Here is a 23,826-nt window from a genome sequence, read left to right on the forward strand (position 1 = left end):
TTTTGGAAGGAAAATTGGAGTAGATATAGTGCCGGTAAGTTCTCAGGCGAGGACAGCTAAAGCACTTGGTACCGGGGAGGCGCAAATAATGAGCGGACGAAAATGACAGCCCCGGCAACAGCACAGTGGAGGCACACGGGAGGGCGATGCTACATGTGATCGGATAAGCGATAAGCGTCAATGACGTGCAGCGGGGTCGTTGACAAACATACTCTGCCTTGCATTTAAGCCCAGGGGGTCGTGCAATGTATTGCCGTTGCTGCAGGCCCCAGCCCCGACAAACCGCGGCAAGAGAGGCAGCGCGATCAGTGCCGATCGCCGGTCACTGGCGTCCAAGGCAAGCGTCGGTAGCCGTCGTAGCCAAGCGTCTGCTGGCCGCACTGGCGACCAGTCCGGCAGTAGCAAGAAGACCAGCGATGGCCGGCCGGGCCCTCGGTACGAGCGCCACCAGCACTCCGACTGGCAAGGCGACCTCAACGCGGAGAGGGACACCAGCTCGGCCTCGATGCTACCGCTAGCGGGAGACAGCCGCTTGAGCGCCAAGTCTTCCCGGCGTTCCCTGAGGCCGATCGGTCCGGAGGAAGTTCCTCTCGACAGGGTGCTGGAGGGAAAACCCAAAGGAAAAGTTCTGTTGATGCCGGATGGCACCTACGTGCCCCTCCAGGAAAAGAACATATGGATAAGGTGGGCGATTCCAATGTCGATAATGGTGCCAAACTGGGCAAGTTGGTGCTGGTCTATTTTTAAAAGGCACTTAAAAAGAGTGACAAGGCGAAGGGAGATACTGAACTTAAGCTGGTAGAAACGTAAATATTCAACAGGTATTTGTTTTTCCTTCTTAATTTTCGTTTTGTTATCCTTAGCTTATTTAAGATGTAAGGTTGAGGGAGTGAGGAGGATGTCCGGTTGGCGCATGCGCATTCTCTATGTATGTTGGTTATGTATAGTCAACCTCCAAGTGCACCCTCCGAGGAAACTGACAAGAAGTTGAAGGGCCGAGCAGTCTGAGACCGTATCCAGTAAAGCCATGCAAGAATATGTTGCTCACGTGTACTTGCCGAGTTAGAAAATCTGAATATCAAGTTGCATTCTCGGGTGGCGAAGATGTTGAGGTTCTTGTCAGATTCCGCGGTCTATAAACTTTCGAGGCTGAATGTACATTCAATTTTTTTCAATAAGCGCTGCATTGAAGTTGACGTATGTGTCCTGTCCCCCTTGTTCGCCTTGTCCCACGTATTAGAAGCGTTTAAAAAGGCGACTCTAACATATTTATTTGCGGTGTACGTACCAAAGGTATGTTCATAACTTATACATGCAGTACATCCTCGTTATAACAAGGTTATCGACTCAGAAAGTTGACTTCCTTATAAACGGGTATTTCGTTAAAACAGAGCAGCCATAGGGTATTCATTGTAGCGCAAGAACAATGTATACTTAACAGCGTGGCACAGCAGCTCAAACAGTGTATATTGGCCGTGTTACAATACTCGCTGTAGACGGCAAAGTAGACGGCTAAGTAGACGGCTAAGTAGACGGCTAAGCAGACAGCGACCATTTTAAGTCTTGTTTCAGTTCAGATGAAAACATCAAAGAAGACAGTTTTGCGAAGCAGGCTGTCTTGTAGGCGACTTGACTGTCGAAACGATGCAGGCTACTTGACTGTCCAAACGAGAAGCCGGCTGAGCAGGACGCTCGGAATCTCGACGGGGTGGTTGTCCGAGCAGAAGAACACGTAGTCACGCTTTTCTATGGGCTTAATATAGGTGAAGTCGTGTTTTTGCTGGTTGCAGGCGGCAAAGAGTTCATGTACCAAAGATAATGTGTGCTTTTCTCAAGTTTTTCTTGTTATTGTGAGGTGGCGTCATGTCGTAGTCGTAGACGGTTCGAGACGTGTTCCATTATTTATTACTGTTTTAGCGCGTAATCTACAAAAAGACACAAAGGGACACGAACGGGACAGGCGTTTCATTACTTGACCTCAAAGCTGTCTCAGTTGTCTCAGCTCTCTATACTCTATCTTAATAGTTCCTTGCAGCACTGTGTAAGTTGCAGGACTCCTTATCCAATAGGAAAGCTGGATGCCCCTCAAGGTGTGTTCAACAGCTCCGCGTCGTCTCCTCAGCATCTGCTTTCCATCTTCCATGGTTGGTGAAATGACGCAACACATGTTTTGGTGTTTAACCATACGGTGCGTTCACATTCATTGCAAGTTCACATTCATTGCATTGTTCAAGTTCATTGAAGCCTCCTTTGGCAGTTGTAAGGGCGAACGCCCTTATAGATGTTTAACCATGCCGCATCATCTGCTCGGCGTCTACTTGGCGTTTGCTCGCCACGTTCTTCACGTACCCTTATAGAGCGTGTAGCAAATTAATTCCGCAGTGAACAATTCGACATTTATAGCATTCCGCATCGTCAACGCATCACCAGCGCTAATGGTGTGGCGCCCATCTGCTAACTAGAAATCAAATCACCTTTACTACTCTGCACTGTCTCTGTAGTCCTAGCAGCGTCAAAACAACAGTTGATCTCAATAATAATGACAAAACATAGCTAATAATTTACCCTCAGCATGAGATGAGACTTAGCCATGATAGATTTTGCCGTTTGTTTCTTGCTGTCAGGGCACAGAGCCAGTAACAAAAAAAGCCCGAATTCGGATCGAAGAAGCGGGTCGGGACTGAATGAGCCCTGCCGCGTTGGCTGCGCCATCAAGGTTAGGGTGGCTATTGCTGTTATAAGTGGTAACCGTCGCAGTAATTTGCGGTATAGGATGTACATGCGGAAAGGACCTAACATGTTACCTATCTCTGCAAAGTACCATGTGCCAATCAAGCATAAAACACTCTAACCTCAGCGATAATCAGACAGTTACGCTCAGAACTATATTATTTTGCGCAAGGATATTGTCTGTGCACACCTCGTACCTTCAGCAGTGCTGCAAGTTACTTGTGAGATATAATATAGGTAAACTGCTTCCCCAACGTTAGCCAGAATTGGAACACACAAAGTGAAACGAAGCCGCACTCGACATCGGCGGCATGACAGTGACAAAAATTGGTTACGGCCTCCGGTATCGGAGATTTGCTAAATTAAGCGATGGCTTTTTATTGGCTGGTTTCGTAGGGGGCAGTGCTATCTCCTCACCATGACGCCCTTTGCCGTTTTTCTTCTTTTTTCATTTTTTTCAGGGGCATATGCTGTGCTTTCTTTACACTGTTGTGCGTCATACCTATAGTATAGCAGCCATGAATCCGACCGTCTTCATCTTTCTCGTGCAGAGCGATGCAAGAAAAATACCTAGCCATTGACTACAAGTCATGCAGCCTCAAGGTCGGCTTCGGTCTGATGCTCCTCGGCTTCATCTACATCATCATGTTCCGTCAGGGTAAGCGAACCTCGTAGCCACATTGAATGTTCTAGTGGAATTCTCAATGTCCGCCTTCTGTGTTGTGTAACCTCTAAGTTCCCAAACACACCGTGGTTGCACAGCAGTGTTCCCTAACCTTCTCAAGCAGAGGCTGTGAATCCGGGGCCGTATTCATAAAGCTTTTTTGTCACTGGTTGGACGCCATCGCTAATATCTCCACAGTTGTGTCGGGCTAGCATATGCTCTTACGAACAACGCCAGCACAATGAACTTCTTTGTGAATGCGAGGCCTGATCCCTTGCTGGATTAACCCGCAACGGCGGATTACCGATTCAGGCTGCGGGCGAGCATGACATTGCCGAGTGACACAGACGCTCACCACCACAAGGATATCGCCGACAAACTAAAGAATCAGGTCGTCGTAGCATCAACGATCCGTACCGTAGCGTCGCTACTTCACATTCAAACTGAGGAGACACACTCTTCTGGTCTGAATCTCATCTTGTAACTTCATGAGCACGGGACCTTACGTCACAAAAGATGTGTGTTTTTCTTTTTATCTAATTATAAAGTCACGTGCTTGCGTAACACGGGACGCACGTGACAAAAAGTTTGTCATTTTGTTGTTCTAAGTCCACGTGGTAGATATTCCGATAGTGCTTGCACATAAAAGCACCGAAGTATAGCCCCAATAATTCACACAAGTACAAAAGTGTTGCAACTAGGCGTCATCAGGGAGTTTTGTACACCTGTAACGTTGTAACTGCAGTTCTCAAAAAACATATGGCTGCCTAGTCCCCGTGAAACTTATGCAAGATTCCGGCATATTGGCCTGTTTTTCAAAAAAATACACTTCAAAATTGTTTCCTGTTAACACGTGCGCCTGCATGCTTTCGCCTTAGAACCGAAAATCTTCATACGCATGCACTTGGGCGTAAATGGCGTAGAAGTAGTAAATAATTAATGCGAAGCATTTTTTGGCAAACATTTCCCACTTTGACAGTATCTGACTATCTATCTACCTATATATTTATCTATCTATATATCTACCTTTCTATCTATCTATCTATCTATCAATTAAATGGGAAGCATTTCTAGCGAACATTTGCTACTTTGGCAGTATCAATCTATCTACTACCTAACTATCTATCTATCTAGCCGCCTACGTCTTCGTGCTCTCATAATCGTTTCATTAACTTGATATGTACCGGCACTGGTATACTATGACGAGTATATGAAGAACACAAATGATGTGCCATGACATGAATGTCATGTAGGTCATGAAACAGCCGCATAAGTCTTGGTGCTCTCATGGTCGCTTCGTTAACTTGGTAGGTACCAAAATTGGAATAGTATAACAGGAGTGTATGACGAACATAAGTGATAGGTCATGACAGAAATGTCGACATGCGGGTCATTAGGTCATGACAATGGCCCAGCGAAAAATATTAACACTCAAAAGCCACTGAAATGGGTTCTGACAGGGGCACTAAGTGAAGGACACACTAAGCGATTGTGGTTGAAGTCATAATCATGAGCACGACTGAGCATGAACGCCAATGACTCAGCGCTAAAGAGAATAGCACTCAAAAGCCACAGAAATGGGTCCTGACGGCGGAACTAAGGAAAGAAAACATTAAACCATTGTGGTAGAAGTCAGAGTCACGAACATGACTCAGCAAAAGCGTCAATGACTCAACGAAAAAAAGATTAACACTCAAAAGTCAGTGAAATGGGCTCTGACGTGAGCACTAAGTGAAGGAAACACTAAAGGATGATGGTGGAAGTCATAATCATGAGCGCGACTGAGCAAAAACGTGAATGACCCAGCGCAAAAAAAGTTCAACACTCAAAAGCCACTGAAATGCATTCTGGCGTGGGCACTAAGTGAAGTAAACACTAAAGGATTGTGGTAGAAGTCAGAATCGTGAGCATGACGATGGCTTTCACCTTAAGGTATCTTTAGGTGTAGCTAAAGGGACTCCTGAGGACTCATGACATGAATGTTATGACATGCGTGTCAGGTAGGTCATGAAAGAGCCGCCTACGTCTTGTTGCTTTCATGGTCGTTTCGTTAACTTGGTAAGCTCCCCGCACACTGCTTCGCATAACATCGATTCCCATAAGGCGTGGGATCTACCGGCTTTTCTATTTATCTATCTATCTATATATCTAGCCGCCTACGCCTTGACGCTCTCATGGTCATTTCGTTTACTTGGTATATTCGAAAATTGGCACAGTATGACAAGAATGTGTGACGAATATAAATGATAGGTCATGACATGAATTTCGTGAAATGTTTGTCATGTAGGTCATGAAACAGCCACCTAAAATGACAATGCCCCCGCAAAAAGAGATTGAACACTCGAAAACTAAAATGTGGTCTGAAGTGGGCACTAAGTGAAAGACACACTAAGGGTTGATGGTAAAAGACATAGTCACGAGCACGACTCAGCAAAAATGACAATGACTCAGCAAAAAAAAAAAAACATTAACACTCAAAACCCAACTGAAATGGGTTCGCACGTGGGTACTGTGCGAAGGAAATACTAAAATTTGGCGGATGAAGTCCTAGTCATGACGATGACTCAGTAAAAATGACAATGACTCAGCGAAAAAGATAACACTCGAAGGCCAATGAATGGGTTTGTATGTAGTGCTAAGTGAAGGAAAAGGCTAAAGGTTGATGGTCGAAGTCATAGTCATGAGCATGAGCAAGGCTTTCGCCTTAAGGTCTCTTAGACGTACTTAAAGGGACTCATGACATGGATGTCATGACATGTGTGTCCTGTAGTACATAAAACAGCCGCCTACGTCTTGGTGCTCTCATGGTCGTGTTGTTAACTTGGTAGGCTCCCCGCACAATGATTCGCATAACATCGATTCCCACATGGCGTGGTATCTGCCGGCTTTTTAAGTATAGATAGCTCATGATTTCCACACCTTTATTTCTTACAGATATCTTATTAAACATGGCTATATTCGGTAAGCTTTCACGATAAACATAACTTCTTTCCCGCAAGCAATTTGCATCAGCTGTCGTTTCCACATCTCTCGGGCGTTCTTAACTTTGGCCATGAGGGGTCTAGAACATCAAAATTATTTTCTTTTTTTTCATTTTTATTGTATTTTCACGGGAACAGTTTTCGTGGGAACATCACTGAAACATTTATTCAGTATAAACTACAACGCAGCGTCCACTATCACGCCAAAGCCACATTAATAAGACCATTCACTAAGTATTTCGAGGTTTTTCGCCAGCCTAACGCAATCCCAAGCAATGTCCAGTTAAAAAGGCATGTGTTTCCCTGTTCTCTCTGCTCATTGAAAAAAAAGGTAAATCCAGATTACCAATAATCTGTGCTCGCTGAAATGTCGTAGTGATATCGCCCCCCCCCCCCCCCCCCAATTCGGTGGTCCCTATTGTTCAACATCACACTCCACACTTTTGCTTACCTGGTTTCTAATGTGAATTTGGCTACATCTGCGCCCTTCGGCTTCTGTAACATGTAGTGATGGTATTTTTTTTTCCATAGCAGTGATTATGCAATCTTGCCGCTTCTTTTCTCTGCATAGGTAGTGCGCAATCATTTCACATATATTGCATTATCACTAATTTTGTTTCCGTTTACTTTCCTCAGTGCGAGATTACGTTTATGATCCAGATGCTGACTACGCAAAGTAAGCAAAAGTACAAGCAGGATAATAAAACTTCACCAGGTAAGCGTGAAACGCGAAATTTCCCCATTTTGTGGAGGTAAGAGTATGCGTTATCAGTAGGGGTCTGCGAATACTCGAAATTTTCAGTATGGATTGACTTCTCTCGCACGTCAAAGAATGGGATTCTAGAATTTGAATTCTTCGAACGTTCGATCTCGACAGAATATACAAGCTTGCAGTGATAACTTCAGATTGCCTGTTGTAAAAAAAACAGACGCGTGTGGTTCGCTAGCTGTCAAAAAATGCTCTCTCTAAGACAACCTGACAGAGTTAGTAAGTTTCACGGTTCTTTCTTCTTCTTTTGTCTTTTTTTTTTGTTCACGAGCCATCGAGTTCAACCAGCTTACCATCTACGCAAACCGTAGTCCTTCCTTGCTGAATGTTTTTAAATTTTATTGACCAATACCTCACAAGCCTTCAGGAAGGCATTCAGTAAGGGAAATCTACGGTTACCCGAACGCAATACAAGCGTTCTTTTAAAAAAAAGGCGTCAGCGTACAAAAGCCCTGTTCGTACAACGCAATATCACGCAACGTCAAAACAGCCAATACAAAAATTCAATTAAAATGAGAACTACAACAAAGAAGAAATACACGCAGAAAGATACGTGAATATTACATGACATATTACGTGAGTATTACTGTATTACAGCGCAAGCCAACAAACGCGTCCGAATACATATCAAAATACTATCGAATCTAACATACATGTATCAACGAAGAATGTGCAAATGAGCTTTGCATAAATCGACTAAGTGGAAGAAGTTTCATTAAATTAAAATATTGTCATACGGGCGACAGTATATCACGCAGTCCTGCTCAGTGCTGGGACAAACAACTTTCCGTGGTGGTCGCTCCGTCATTACAAGTAACCAGGAGGCTAACAGCTTGCGGTCATTTATGTGACGACTGGCAACACATCGTCTGAAAAAAAATATTTTTCTCAGCACAGCAAGAGCCAAAACATTCACTTGAAGGTTAAATTTACGGAATATTACACGCATTTTTTCTCTTTTCTTTCGACTAAACGTCATGTAAGATGAAAATCTATTATTGCTTGACCGACACGCATTTGCTTCCGATAGCAGTACTGCGCTAAGTTTTGATACTTTTCCCTTCGGTCGAAGTCCTCAGCAAGGACGCTAGAACAATACTTCAGACAGCTAAGAGAGCACACGCATTGCGAGATATGCAAGTTTCAATCACTACAATTATAACGTAGGTAACAAATACTTCAACTACCTTACCACGAAGCAAAACGTTCTTCAAGAGATCTGTCTCTATGTTCTTTTTTTAATATTCAGGGTTCTCGAGTTCTAAAATCGTGGGTGGGGACGCCTAATGAAGAGAAAGCTATATTTCTGCATCATGTGTAATCAGGCATCGACATAGCACTTTGTCATCACCTTCCCGCATTTAAAAGTAGAATCACTACACTCTTAACACTCTAACTTCCATGAAGGTGCACATTTCCCAATTACAACATACTTAAGAATGTGTATTACCTTACTGGAGTGGAGTACTGCGCGAGTTGAAACAGATTCATCATTTACTGTGCAAAAAAGAGAAAAAAAGAGATAACGACGACCGAGGACTGCGTCGTCCCTACACTCTTTCTTTATTTTTACTGTAGATCACGTATTTTAACTTCAATTTTAACTTCACGTATTTTAACTTCAAGTACGCCAACGAGCAGCTAGGGTGTTTCGCTTGCTTTTTCCGAGGTCCAAAGGCAGCAGCGATGTTAGTAAAATTTATAGCAGCAATATATCCATCAGCAACAGGTGCCACATTTCACGGGCTCTAACATATCGCCTCACCGCGAAGTTGGCCCCAGGTTTCACCCGCAAATTATACGTTGACTAATGTTAACGTGGGCATGACAAAATATTCTCCAAGGTCTGAAGTTCTACACATGTTAACTTATATAAAATATATAGAGCCGGCTACCTTTCCATCGAGAACATGAGCACAATATTCACTCCACCGTCTTAATTACAGAACTTCTGATCAAACAGAAAACACCGAGAAACCGATGCGACTGGATTGGTTCAGGTGCCGAAGTACAAAGCCCCTCCTCTACAATACAGACTTTTTTACGCAGTTAGCGTACAACGAGGAAAGTTTTAGTTTTCAATTGAAAGAACACAGATATGTTAATGCTATACAGATATCATTTTGCTCTGTATGTTTGTTTTGACGTGCCGGCTAATTTTTTTGTAACCTCCATATAAGAGTCATGTTGTCCAGCACATGGCGCGTAAATGCCTTGCACTTTCGGACGAGGCAATCAAACACTTTGTAGCAAAACTTAAATCCTGCAGCAACATTAAGAAACCGCAAGAAACCACACAAGTATAGCTAAGATTCCTTCAAGCGATTTTTTTTCTTCATTTGCCGACTACATTTTCAAAGCTATGTTATATCGGATTTCATTCTTCCCTGTAGTTTAAAGGATGCTTCAATGTTTACCCCTCACCTCACAATTTTTACAAAATGTAACAAAATGTTAAGTTCGTTCAATTCAGAGATATTACATAATGTTGCAGTTTAACAACACCTAATTATCACCAGGCATTTCAGCGACAGCTAGCTCGACTTGATAGAAATGAAAGATGTAAGAAATAATCAAAGAAAAAAAGTTGCTCTCCTTACCTACTTGAAACAGGCGATCGGGCGCAAAATACGACACAGAACATCTGAAGTAAACCTGACATCTTGTTGCAATAACTATGTTTTTTATCCTGTCCACAGAACATCCTTTCTCGCGAAAAAAAAATATATGTTTCTGTGACTTACGGCACGAAAGAACTACTGTTGTGGTGACGAAATATGATTTTACTGCGGATAGATCTTTGCGCGATGCAGGAGCCTTATGAAATCATGACAACTCTGTGGGTTGCTAAGGTGGGGCAAAATATTTCGCCGTTATATAACCGTGATTTCGTAGCTGTTTAACGGAGCAGTAAGCTTTATTGCTCCTCGATTTACGAGTACAATTTTGTTCGCGACATGTACGCAGAAATAATTTGTTGCATTTTCGACGCCTTATTTGCAGGAACACGTTCCAGCACACCGAAGAGCTTAGTCACAGTGCCGCCGAGACAAGTTACAAGCCATCTTGTTCGTCCGAACCGAATGCGAGCTTGAAGACCAAAATACCGAATAGTGACAATTTATGTATTTTTTCGAACCTCTGCAGATTACCGAGTGGAGAATTTTGCTATTTAAGACGAAGCAGTATTAAAACGTCAGCTCAACTAAGTACTCACGCCTCAAAACAGTGTTGGCATAAATTGCACCCAATTTTCATTAGCGGCTTCAACGTCCTGTAAACCCTTTGATTCGTTTGCTCATTCGAGTTATCAAAGATAATGTAATCATTAAATTTGAGGTTTCCTAATATGCGTTTGAAATGCCCTAGATATAAAAGGAATGGGATGATTAAGCGACTTATTGGGGGTTGCCTTTATCACTGAGGCATAAATTTTGATGATGTGTGGTGTTTTATGGCGCAAGGGCCAGTTATGGCCAAAGAGCGCCATGCCAGTGTTTGTGAGTGTGCGGTCGAGCAATGACTTCTGAGTAGATGAAACTGTGGCTGTAAAGGGGCCTAAAATAATCGCTGTAAAGTGCGTAAAATATACATGTACTAAAATCATGGCAATGACTAATGATGTGCACTATGAAATGAGAAGTGCATTGAGAAAGAATAATAATATATTTAAAATATTTAGGATACAGTAATTGTCAAGAAGCACTACTACCTAAACAAAGCCCTTGAACCACACGGGCCTGGAGGCATGTGCTATTAAAAAAAAAACTACCACAGCAACATCCTCTGGAGAGAGGATGCGCTACGAACTTATTGGGCTAATAACATGTAGCACAACATCATTAAAAAATCGAGGACCGCTTTGGCATTAAAAAGCGGTTCTTCACCAATAAACATCATGGGATGCAGAGGGATATTGTAGCGGTATGCTACGAGAAAATGTTTCCTTCTCTCGGCTTCGGCTCACTCCACGAAGACATGGAGGACGGTCAGCCTCTCACCACATCTACCACAGGTTGGTGGTTCATCACCAGTAAGCAAAAAATTGTGGATGCCATATGTATGTCCTATTCTTAGACGACAGAACAGGACATCAGTTCGTCGTGTTTTAGTTATGGGGGGGCCAGTAACCTAACTGTGGCTTAATCAAATGAAGCTTATTACTTGTTTCTGTGTCCCACAAGCGTTGCCAGGGGCTTCGCAGTTTCTTTCGCAAGAAAGGTTTCAAATCTGTTGCAGACACAGCAGCTGTAGAGTTAGTAGCGGGTGATGCCACTGATGTGGCCATTTGGTCGGCAAGAACATTGTGAGGCATAAATTTCAATGACTCAAGAAAATTATTATGAAAATGTGAAAAGTAACTAATCAGTAAACTCTTCGGATGACAGGCTTCAATTGTGCCATTGGGATCACTCGTCTGGCTCCTTTTGTCAAAAAATATATAATTGTAGCATCTGCCCTATTTTTTTAAAGATTTCGTACTCATTTTCCCAAACACTGAATAAATGGGATATGCGACTGGCTATCGCTGCACCGGTGATGTTATCTTTCTTTCCGTGTGTTTTACGAGGATGTGAGCGTAGATACGCTTACAAGGCTTTGTCTTAAAGCTTCGTTTTCCAAGCTTAATTCTGCACTGCACATCATGTGTATATAGTTCACTACACGCACTAGCCCTTTGTCCGCGGCCGTGCACGTGTGCAGTATCCAGTGCTCGGCAGTATCGAAGTACATGTATCTTAGATGCTCTTTAGGTATCTTGCATCTGCATCATGATACGTATGGCAAGACGTGTATCGGGATCTGCGTTTCCGATACATGAAAGAATGCATTCTGTACCGTAAGATACAAGATACTGATATCGCAACATCACCGTGCGAGAATATTGAACTGTTGGCAGAAGTCCGTTTCTCAAGCTGATACTGCTGCCACTAAGCCACCGGAATAAAACTAGTGCCAGCGACATTCTTTTATATTTCCGCCAGAGCCCTCCATCGAGGGCAAGCGACGAGGTCCGCGCGTCGCTATTGGTGGAGCAGGGTCACGTGGCTTGCACCATCGTGCCGAGGCTTCTTATTGACGTTCTTGTAATTAGATGGCGACCCGGTAGCTGATCGGCAAGCAAAGCAGCAACTCCCATCAATTACAAAAGCGGCAAGCAAAAACCGCTGACAGCGCAGCATATAAAGAGCTTTCATGTTATCAAGCTCAAGAAACCCCGTTAAATTGATTTGGAATGAAAAAAAAATACTTTGAGCAAGAAAGACAACAATTTTGAAATACTAACAGACGTTTCATTCAAATCAAACAAGGTTGGTCGTAGTTAAGAAATTTCCAAGCGAACATTTTTATGCATACGCGTTTGCGGCTACAATAAATGAGTCTTTAATGAGAAATTTGCGAATATATCGAAGTATCCTAATTAACTAAGGGAAAGTATCGTATCGGATACAATAATTGCGGTAGAATCTTGCATATGTACCTCAAATGCTCGTTTCCAGCGTATCTTGTATCGTATCATGATATAACTGCAAAGTATTCTTGCCCGCCGTCCCTTGCAGTATCCTCATTTGTTAGAGGGAACATAAAGGTTAGCTTGTCGCGACTTATTCAAATCAAATCAAATCAGTGTATTATTATTATAACATCGTATATTTAGGCACGTATATTTCGGCACCAATGCAGGCCTACCTAACGCTTCACATCATGCGCTTTTTCTTATGAAGTTCATGATACGTTCAAGTTGTGTTTGTTTGAGTACTATTTATTACCTGATGGTGGTGGGCCACATTTCAATGGGGCAAAATGCAAGAAGAGCGAGAGAGACAGAAGAAAGGGGAAAGGCAAGGAGGTTAACCAGATGGGAAGATCCGGTTTGCTACCCTACGCTGGGGAGAGAGGGGAGGGGGAGGTAAAGTGACAGCAAAGTAGAGATAAAGAAATGCAAGAAGTCTCGTGTGCCGTGCATTGGGAGCACCCTATAAGAAACCCAGGTGGTGGAAATTATTCCGGAGTGCCCTAATACGGCATGCCTTGTAATCATATCGCGGTTCCGACACACAAAACGCCTGCGTTTATGTATTAGAATGCTTACCACGTGCTCCCTTTGAGGGCACCACACCGTTCAAGTACGTCGGCGTCGGTGGAGCTTGATATCGCTGGCTAAATTACTGATACATTACATTGGTTCCGCGTTTGGCACGTCAATGAATGTTGCGTGTTAATGAGACTTTTTTTTATTATTCGCATACACTAACCTCCTGAGGCTCTATGAAAGCTCACTGATACTATGGCTTTCGAAGTAAGTTCTTACTAGCTATGTATACTTATGTGCGTGTTCCGTGCCGACATAAAACGAAACTTTTGTTCAAATGGTGCTACGCGCGCGAAGAAGCGGCTTCATGTAAGTGGACTATATGACCATAGAAGATGAACATAACACCTTCCGTGACTCTGTTTACATTTATTGCTCAGATGAATACAACTACTCCAAATTTACTGTAAAACGGTGAAGATTAATTAGGAGCAAATAAAATCTTACTTATTGAAGACCGGCCTCTGGTCGAGTCGAAACGACGGTGAAATAAACAGCGCCAAGTGAAACACCTGCTATGTATTTAGGAATTAGTCCAGTAGCAATGAATGACTCTCTTGCTGTCTTTTATTTATTTCGCGAGCGAAGCAAACGGCCATTCACAAAACACAAGAGACAATGGCATGGCAGGCAAGTGATCAATGTCGTCGTCTTCATGCCCAAGCTCGAGCTCTGTTTGGTCGCTGTCGTGCAGAGCATAGCAAAATTTCACACGTAATAACCCTTTAGCCATTAGAGACCAAATCCGAAATTTCTCCTCTATAGTTGTACCCCCGTTCACGGATGCTGTACAGAGACAAATCATCGGTGAACCCTTGAGATGAAGGGACAGAAATGTGAAAGTATAAAAGAATGCAGAAAGAGCAAGGTTCAGCGGAAGCACACATTTACTTCATCCATAAAACCACTGCCAATACCCACAGTACAGCTAGCGTCAACATGATGCACAATCATTCCTCGAACACAAGTACTGCGGTTTTAGAAATCCCAGTTGGTCAAGATTACTGGCACTCCACTAAGCCTTCTCTCATAGGAGCTCTGGTAATTTACTACAAGTAACACCGTTGCCCGCCGCGGTGACCCAGGGGTCATGGAGTTCTCCTGCTGGGTCGCGGGTTTGCTTCACAGCCGTGACGACAGCATTTTGATGGAGGCGAAAATGCAATAACGCTCGTGTTCTGATATGTATAGATGTACGTTAAAGAAACCCAGGTGGCCAAAATTATTTTGCTACCCTCTACTACTGCGGACTACCAGTGTTGCTTTGTGACGTTAAACCAGGTGAATCAATCAATCAATCAAATCTTTCAAATCGATCAAAATATTTTAGTATATATTTCCTTCAAATATAAACCGGTTGTTAGCCTTCGCCCTTGTGTTGTAATGTTTTGCCCCGTAGTTTAGCGCCCCTCCAAATAGGTTTCGATGAAACCCCGCTGACCAACCAACCGAGCTCCGCGGGAAAGCAGCGATAAAGAAAAATAAGACAATAAAGAAAAAAAAGGTCATTAGCAAGCCCCGATGGACTTTACGAGTTCAACGTAATGCCTTTCGGGCTCTGCAACGCGACCGCGACTTTTGAGCGCATGATTGACACCGTGCTGCGTGGCCTGATATGGAAGACATGCATTCGCTACCTGAACGACATTTTCAGTTTTTCATCCACATTTCCTCAGCTCCTGCAATGCTTCGAAAAAGTTTTGAAGTCACTCTCCCGGGCTGGCCTTCAGCTGAACACCAAGAAATGCTGTTTCGCCAGCAAAGCCATTAAGATTCAGGGTCATGTCGTCAGCAGGGACGGCTTCAGCCGGACCCTGACAAGATTGGCACGTTGGTATATCTGTGATCTGTTGGTATATCTGTGATCTGTTGACGTCTAATCGGTTTATTTGTGTATTTACAATATATACGTGTGTTAGTACATATGTGAGTATATGTGCAAGAATATGTGAATGTCATCTGTATGTGGTATTAATGGTTATGTTTTTTTTTTCATTAGTCTGTTTGATCTCCTGAACGTCACCACTGCTAACAGTTTTTAGGTTGCCCGGGCCCAGTCAAGCTGTAAAAGAACTGCTTTTTGGCCAGGTATCCCTACCAGAAATGTGTATTTTGTTTTCTGGAAAATAAAACTGTAATGTATGTATGTATTGCTGCAGTCATGGACGCTCACCTACTTTCTTTCTGGACGTTTCATTCTTCACCTCCAAGTCTAATTCATGTCCATCATCGTGCGAAGAGTACGTTTCCAGACTCGACCACTGTCGCGAGCATGCTCGCCTGAACAGATGCCAGAGAACAAGACCGGAAAACTCGTTACGACGAAGACACCGCGTTGTATCTTTTCGACCTGGTGACGAGGTGCTGCTCCCGAATCCTGTTCGCGCCCCTGTTTTGTCCGAAAAATTCCAGCCACGGTTAATCGGGCCGTACATATTCCTTGAACAGACTTCGCCTGTCAACTATCGCGTGACTCCTCTTGACACCCCCACAGGCAGCCGTTTCCACAATATCCAGGTTGTCCAAGTCTCTCACGTGAAGCTCTTCACACGGCCTGCCTCGACACCTTGACGGTCGGCCAGGATGGCCGCTTTCACGTGGAAGGGGGCGGGGATTAGTGTGGGCATTTGTTACGCACATCCCCCTTCTTCATCTTTGTTTTATCATCAACACCCTCACACTTTTGCCTATCCTCTTCTTCGCCTGTATCTGTGATCATCATCAACGCGTATATGCTGCGCTGGTTCGCTGACGATCTCTCGGGCATAATAAACGTCGTCCCATCCGAGCATGTTATGTATGTCCGGTATGCACGTAGTTTAGAAAGGAGCACACATACGAAAAAGACATGTTTACTTGCTTACGTTTTGGCCATGGTAGGGCCTTCTTGTGTGTTTACTATCAAGAAGGCCCTCCCGCGGCCTAAACGTCAGCAAATAAACATGTATTGTCCGTATATGTGCTCTTTCTTTCTAAACTATATATATATACGCCAGTCTAAGTTCGACCACCTGACCAGCGTGCCCCACTCCCCCACACACACCTTTTCTCCCACTTTGACGCTCCTAATGCTCGCGCACTAAAACATATTTCGCGAATCAGTACACGTGAGTTTCGTTGATGTTGCCGACCTGTGGCGAGGACTGCCGTTATCACGACGCCGGCAGGTCAACACGCGTGGAGTCAGAAGCCGGCTCACACATACAGCAGCCTTGCCACCCAAGCGCACTGAAAATGGAATTTATTGAGAGCCGCCGAAGTCATCGGAAGAGATAGTAGCCCGGGTCGTCTCCCCTCACGGCCATTCCAGTCCCCGCACTCGCCGGTGGCTGGACCAGCTGAGGCGACGCGCACACGCAGCCGGACGAAGTTTCGATTTTCTTCGGCTTGAGCACACCGCTCACGTTGTACGAGACGTCGATCACGTACGACAGCGTCACGCAACGCTTGTTCGGGCCGCACTGAAATTTCGGACACCTGCGCAAGTAGCCAGCGGCTTCGAGTTATTGCTCGATCCAACAAGAAATCATAGGTAGTTTAGCCCGAAGGCGAAGCATTGACGGCTATAGCAAGAGAGAGAGAGAAACGTTTATTATATAAAAAAAGTATGTACATATAATAAAAGGCAACCCCAGTGGCGTTCCCGGTGAGGTGCCTAGACTAGGTGAATTGTTTCGCTCCTTATTAGGTAGAGCAGCATGCTGTCATATACGCGTATAGCTTAGTGGTGTTCAGGGATCCCTCTTAGAAGGATTCAGTCATTTTTTGTAACGATTGAGCTCTCTAACCCAACAAGGCAGATTCTTCGCAGTGAGGATAGGCCAGGACATGTCCATAGCAGGTGGTAGCAAGTTTAGCGTTGCACTGAATGCCTATCAGAACGCTTACGTGGTAAGTAGCGCTGACATAATGTGTCGCTGGCCTCGCTCCTCGATAGTGTACGGGATGAGACCGAGAAAAAAGAAAAAGCGTCGGCGTTCGTCAGCGCACAGACAAGGGATTAGACAAATTTTGTTGATGGTTACTACCCATTACGTTCAGACCAGTTTATGCGCCACCCTGTGGTGACTATGTAATTTATTTCGTTACGCTGCGCACTTTGAGAGCATATTTGTCGGTTTTTTATGAGTTCACTGAAAACATTGCGGCTCTGGTGGCGATCATCATCATCAGCAGCATCAGCAGGAGGAGTATTTTTGTCATGTCGTGGAACTGCCACGTGTAGTCCCTACAAATAAATAAATGATTTTGCAAGTTCTAATTTCTTGTCAATATTTTCCTTAGAACGCGTTGTTTGGCCCTTACTAGTGTAAGCACGCTTTTGACAAGGGTTCCCGCGTCCGCCACTCAAATCCCTTCAAGATTTCGGCAGTATTCAGCGTAACTCCGTCGGTTCAATGGATTATTGACTCGATGGCCGCCGAAATCGTCCGTGTAGCCGCGCCAACTTCGCTGTCGACTCGACACACTATCGGTTTCAAAGCCTTCGTAAAGCCAGTGTGACACCAAAATAAGAAAACAAACCAGCGCACTTGAAGTCTATTGAAGGTATAAACAGTCTAAATTTTTTTTAATAAAAGCAAGCTTTCGCTATACAACTGCCTATATTCGATGACAACCTAATTACAAGGTTACGTGTACGCTGTCCAACTCTAACACAATCTGAATAGATGTGCCAGCCCAATGCCTCCTTGGCCAGCCATTTAGGTTTGCACGTTTGCTTGACGTCAAACGGTTTCACGTGTTTCTAACAGCTGTATTTCTTTTCTGTACAAATAGGTACTTGTGTAACTGGTTTCCGGATGAAACCTGAATGTCTAGGGTAAGTTCTTTTGGGTTAAATTGATATCACTCTTCAGCTATAGCTGATGTTTTAGTTGAAATAAGCAGCTTTTATTTGCAATTATCCTAGTGTTTAAATTTGCAGAACAATGTGATTTAGCTGTGAATGGACTCCAACAGACTCGGCTGTCTTTCAGAGGTGAAGGGGCAGAACCACTGCGTTTTTAACGCGATGGCCTTAACGGCACCGTGTCGTAGAAAATCCAGTATCGGTGTCACCGTCGGCATCAGCGGCGTTGTCCATCAGAGAAACATCATCCCGAACCACGCCTATCAAACCACGCAGACCCTCCGCGTAGCGCATAGGCGTTACTCAACTAATTGAATTTCTCAAAGTAAAATGTGTCAGAAATAATTCGTAATGTACGACTTACACACAACTCACAGACATGATAGCGTTGGTTCGTAATTTGAATATATAGAAAACATAATTCTGTTACGCGGAAGCTAAAGCACAAACCCCTTTTCCAGCTACCGCTTGACGTCTGTCCTAGTGGGAGCGGCGCATCCCGCTCGGTTCCTAGCAACACCCTCCTGATGGCGCTCGCCTCCGCGCATCCCCGGCAGCGGCGGATCCCGCCATACGGGGGAAAGAAAAAAAACGGCAGAAAGCTCGCCTTCGTGTATAGCGTTCGCCGCCAGCGTTTGCAGGTAAACATTACAGTTACATAAGCTGCAGTTGCCGGGAAGCGTGAGAAGCAGTCAGGGACCTTTGAATGCTATCGCGTTCCATTCTTAAAGGCGAAGCTTAGCGTCCTCCAATTTGTTATTTTTTCATTTTTATTGTGGGAGACGGCTTGTTTGTAATTCTAAGGTTGTCGCCGTACTATAGGAATCTGGGCGTGCCACTGACCTGCAGCTCGCCATGGGTATCTCGGCGGGTATGCGATTCGGGTCCACATTGATGATGACGTCGAATGGGCAGGTGGCGCGATCCCCGATCTCCCGAGCGCGGTGATCGGAGAGGCAGCGGTTCTGTTCGGGCAGCGCCCGGCGGCTCGGCGAGCTGCCCTGCCAACGCCACGGAATGGCGACCCCGCAGCTGCACGAAACGCAGGCTGCCGACACGGCCAGCACTAGCGTCCAGCCCAGCGAGGCGGTCATGATGGCTTGCCGGGTTGCGGGATCCTCGAAAACGTGGCGCTTACCCACTACGGCAGAGTGGCCAAAGCTGCGTTCCGATACTCGCCGTAGACGACAAAGTAGACGGCTAAGCCGACAGCGGCCATCTTAAGTCTCGTTCCAATTCTCACGAAGACGTCAAAGCAGAAAGCTTAGAGAAGACAGCATCGAAGACAAAAACGATGCAGGCTACTTTACTGTCTAAACAAGATGGCGGCTGAGCAGGACGCTCGGAAACTCGACGGGAAGGTCGTCTGCACACAAGGAAACGTAGACCCGGTTTCCTATGCCCTTAGTGTAAGTCGCATCGTGTTTTTCATAGGTTCGCAGGCGCAAAGACTGCGAACCTATGCGCCTATGCTTTTCTCAACATTTTTTCTTGTCGCCGCGAGGTGGCGTCACGTCGCAGAAGAGTCTTCTGTACGTCATCCAGAGGGTTCTTAGCATAATAATCTTAGCATACATAATCTTAGCAAAAAAATTGAAAAATTAAACGATAAAATAAAGCGGCCTGCGGTCAGTAGCCTAGCATCGTAACCTTCCGGATGCCTCAATGAACTTGCGTAGAGCAGTAATCATCGACCCATGGCTTGTGGCTAATTGGGGCAACAAAAGACCATATCAGCCCGCAAAGCTCCATTCGTAGTCTTCCCATGAGCGCCCAATGCGAGGCGTCCCACTGACCTTTGGTTGCCATAGAGTACTGATTGTTCACCTGATTGCAAGCAAACAATCCCATTTCCGAATGAAATTCCTGGAACCATTCCACCTTTCCACATACCCCAGAGCACCTCGCACCTATTGTACCCACATAACGTTCTGTGCTTCATTATGGCCGCATTTCTCTTCCCGTTTGCTATTACAGCGAAGCTGTATACGTCTCGTTGGTCGAAAAATTTCGTTGCGTAAACACAAAACGCCATACCCCATGGGAAACCAGCGCTGCCCAGGGGTCGCTCGTGAAAAACGGCCCACAACGCCGTAGGTGAGAAAGCGCCGCAACTTTCAGTCTCCCAAAGGAACGCGGAGCCGCAGGGAATACGTTGTTTTACATTTATTTAATTATTTATATATGTACCCACAGTGCCCTCTAGGGGCATTGTTGAAGGGAGGTTTACTACACAAAAATATATGAATGACATCATGCAATACAAATATGCAATACAAATGAAACAGTTTAACAGCATCCGATATATGGTACGAATTTCATAAGCAGGACAATTGCCCTTGACATCAAGAACGGCGGTCGAAAGAAAACTATGTCAACACATTCTCTTTTAAAAGTTCAGGAAAGACTGTGAGTGAGGAGGTAACAATCCGCCCCGGGAGGCTATTCTACTCATGTATTGCTGTAGCAAAAAATGCATTTCTCCAAGCGTTTGTTCGGCACATATATTCGCGAACTTTCAAAGATGGTCCTTCGTGATGAAATGTAGCTAGGTGGCTTTATGTATTTGTGTTTATTGATCCCTGTTTTATCGTGTAATATGTTACTAGAACAGAGAAAAAGTCTGAGATATTTACGCCTTGATGAAAGTAAGGGCCATCACAATGCGTTCGACAATTTCGGCTGAGCTTCTCGTGACATTGTAATTGCCCGTCACAAACCGGGTGGCACGTTTCTGGACACGCTCCAGTTCACCGATATTTACTTTAGTTGTTGGGTCCGAGGCGGTGCAGGCGTATTCCAATATTGGGCGTACATTTGATACGTAGAGAGTTTTCTTAAGAACAGATGGTGCTTTCCTGAAATTGCGCCGTAGAAAGTTTAGAACGTGGCTGGCTTTTGCTGATGCCTTATGAACATGGCCATTCCAGGACAGTGTGCTGTTAATGAGGACCCCTAGGTACGTATATTCCGTAACAACACGTAGTGGTGTCTGTTCCATGCAGTAATCTGTAAGTAGAGGCAACTTTTTTTTTTTTTTTGTAAACCTAACGAACACTGCACTTTGGCACGTTAAGCTTCATTTTCCATTTGCTATACCACGCTAATACTGAGTGGAGGTCTTTTTGCAGTTGTTCCGGATGCTTTCTGCATTTAATATCGCGATATATGCAGCAGTCATCTGCATACAACCTGACACGACTGGTCATGCATTCAGCAAGATTATTGATATAAATTAAAAAAGTGGCCCCAGAACGGAGCCTTGTGGCACGCCCGATAAAACAGATACATGTGATGATGATGCGCCATCAAGAACGGTGCATAGTTTTCGGCATGAAAGATATAGCTTGTAAGCATGAAAGTGTGTTAGCCGATATGTTAAGGCGCGATAATTTTAGCAAAATGAGCGAGTGTGTTGCAGTGTCAAAAGCCTTGCTGAAATCGAGGAAAATATAATCCATTTCGCCACCAGAATTTAACGTTGCGGCGATGTCATACGTAAAGTCCATTAGTTGCGTGTCACCGGAAAATCCTTTTCTAAATCCATGCTGTGTAGGACAGAAAAACTTGTTAGCCCGAAGGTGGTTTATTAAATTCGTATAATTGATATGCTCAAGGGTTTTACAGGACACACGTTAAAGAAATAGGCCGATAATTACAAGTGCTCGCTTTGTCACCATTCCTGTAGATGGGAATGACATTTGCTCATTTCCAGTCATCAGGTAATGCCCCTTGCGATAAAGATTTTCTGAACACAGCTGTGAGAAACGGGCTCATAGAAGCAGCACAGTTCTTGAGAATGAAGTTCGGAACCTGATCTCGACCTGAAGCTGAGGTTGCTGTAAGGTTCTTTAAAATGAATGCGACACCCTGTTCAGAAACCTCTAACTCCGATAACTTTTGCGATAACGCTCCTATATTGTATGCTTGCAGTTTGAACAGCATGACGGCACTGAATATACCTTTTGTAAATACCGGTTAAAGCAATCAGATTTGCTCGCATTATCGTAACGGTATTTATTACCATCAATTATATTCGGTATACCGTCCACGGGTTTAGGCTTTCTTTTAACGTATTTCCAAACAAGTTTAAGGGTTCGTTTTCACTTTATTACTTAGGTTACTTTAAATATGCACCCTCTGCCTCGCGGCAAATCTTTGGCTATCTTCTTTCCAAGTTTTTTCATCTGTATGTACGCTTCAGCGTCTGTCGTCTGGAAATATTTCCAGTATAGACGATCTATTTTATTTATGAGGGTTTGAATTTCCTTCCTCAGGCAAGGCTTATCATCTCGGTGTTTGGCAGATAGGGTTCGCGATGGCACGAACGTTTGAGTTAGCGATAACAGTTTTGTCTTCAGTACATTCCACATAGTATCCACGTCAGAACACAAACATAGTTCTTGAAACTCGGAAAAATGAGCATCAAGATTCCTTGAAATGGAGGCATAGTCCCCTCTTTCATAAAAAGACACTTTGCGTGGCACTGAAGCTTGTTGTTGTGCCACAGCACAACACATTTTAACAACTACAACGTCATGATCACTAATTCCCGGCACTGTAACAACAGAAGATGCAAGGCTTTGATCATTGCAAAAGAATAAGTCTAACACGTTTGCTCTAGTACTGCAGACCCTCGTAGGGGCTTCCACAATCTGAGATAGCTGGTCAACATTCGTGATTTGCTTGATGGGTCTACACAGCAAAGACTCACTGTGGACTACTGGTTTGAATGAGCTCCATACCACTTATGGCAGGTTAAAATCGCCCAGCAAGCATTACATAGGTTGTGTTGAGAGATTACAAAATATTGATTAAGGTAAACAATGGTTGCGGTGTTACACTGCCAGGAGGTCTGCAGAATGAACCAACAGCCACAGTGGAGCCATTACTGAGAATTATCTTGCACCACACAGTTTCATACAAGTCACTATCAGTATCGATGTGGACGCTACTAAGACTGTTATGGATCAGTACGAAAACACCACTGCTATGGGTCATGCGGTCCGTTCGATGTACTGTATACGTCAACGAGAAAAATTCATGAGCTGCGATGGTGTTATCGAGCCATGATTCAGTGCCGAAAACTATATGTGGTTGAGTCATTTCTAATAACGAGAACTCTGTTTTCTTGTTTTTCAAGCTGCGACAGTTAACTACAATGGATGTTATTTAGTTCACATTTCCTAGCTTCTTATTTAGGCGGTACGACATTCCGCGATGGTGGCTATCTAAGGATAGGCACAACTCTCTTCCTCCATCATTGTAAACAATGATGGAAGAAGAGAGTCCTCAAAAGCAATACAAAAATTGACCTTGCACAAAAGCTCCATATGGCACAAAGAAAAGGTTTGAAGGACAGGGCAAAAAATTCACCCACGAACACGATACTCCCTAATGCGAATTTTCACCGCAATTCTATAGGCGTATTGAATTCGCGATATATTGTGGAAAAAGAATTTGATTCAGAACGACAGGTTCTCTCGGCGGCGGCGCTGAGCCTCTGCTCAGACCTGCTCATTTAGCAGGAGCGGCAGACGAACCATTTCCACCGGTTGGATCGCTCACTCTTCAGGAAGATAGCGTGAACACGGAAACGGGTGGCTCTCACGGAGCGCATTCTCTAGCGGCGGTTAACGGCGCTAGAGAATGCGACCGGATGACGGCGCACTCCGTCACCAGCGACCGGATGACGGCGCACATACCGTCATCAGCGACCGGATGACGGCGCACGCT

At 44.4% G+C, this 23,826-nt stretch overlaps 1 protein-coding gene and 1 long non-coding RNA gene across 2 annotated transcripts; one reads left to right on the forward strand and one right to left on the reverse strand.

The window, feature by feature from the left end:
* Positions 1-3,293: 3,293 nt before the first annotated feature.
* On the forward strand, positions 3,294-10,298 carry LOC125940728 (uncharacterized). Its single transcript, XR_007463924.1, has 3 exons — positions 3,294-3,388; positions 7,012-7,090; positions 10,148-10,298. It is a non-coding gene; the product is annotated as an uncharacterized LOC125940728 (long non-coding RNA).
* Positions 10,299-16,473: 6,175 nt separating this feature from the next.
* On the reverse strand, positions 16,474-19,209 carry LOC119431548 (uncharacterized). The gene is made up of 2 exons (XM_037699028.2): positions 18,934-19,209; positions 16,474-16,715 (listed from the first exon to the last, which is right to left on the reverse strand). The coding sequence occupies exons 1-2, from the start codon at positions 19,182-19,184 to the stop codon at positions 16,499-16,501; spliced, it is 468 nt and encodes a 155-aa protein (XP_037554956.1). The 5' UTR covers positions 19,185-19,209; the 3' UTR covers positions 16,474-16,498.
* Between the last annotated feature and the right edge of the window lie 4,617 nt (positions 19,210-23,826).

Source organism: Dermacentor silvarum, chromosome 10 (genome assembly GCF_013339745.2).
Source record: "Dermacentor silvarum isolate Dsil-2018 chromosome 10, BIME_Dsil_1.4, whole genome shotgun sequence".
Taxonomy (NCBI): domain Eukaryota; kingdom Metazoa; phylum Arthropoda; class Arachnida; order Ixodida; family Ixodidae; genus Dermacentor; species Dermacentor silvarum.

Bases quoted from the DNA above. Each gene is read 5' to 3' on its own strand.
- LOC119431548 (XM_037699028.2), bottom strand. From the start codon at position 19,184: ATGACCGCCTCGCTGGGCTGGACGCTAGTGCTGGCCGTGTCGGCAGCC. The intron at 16,716-18,933 runs GTCAGTGGCACG...CTACTTGCGCAG, and splicing joins ATACCCATGGCGAGCTGCAG to GTGTCCGAAATTTCAGTGCG.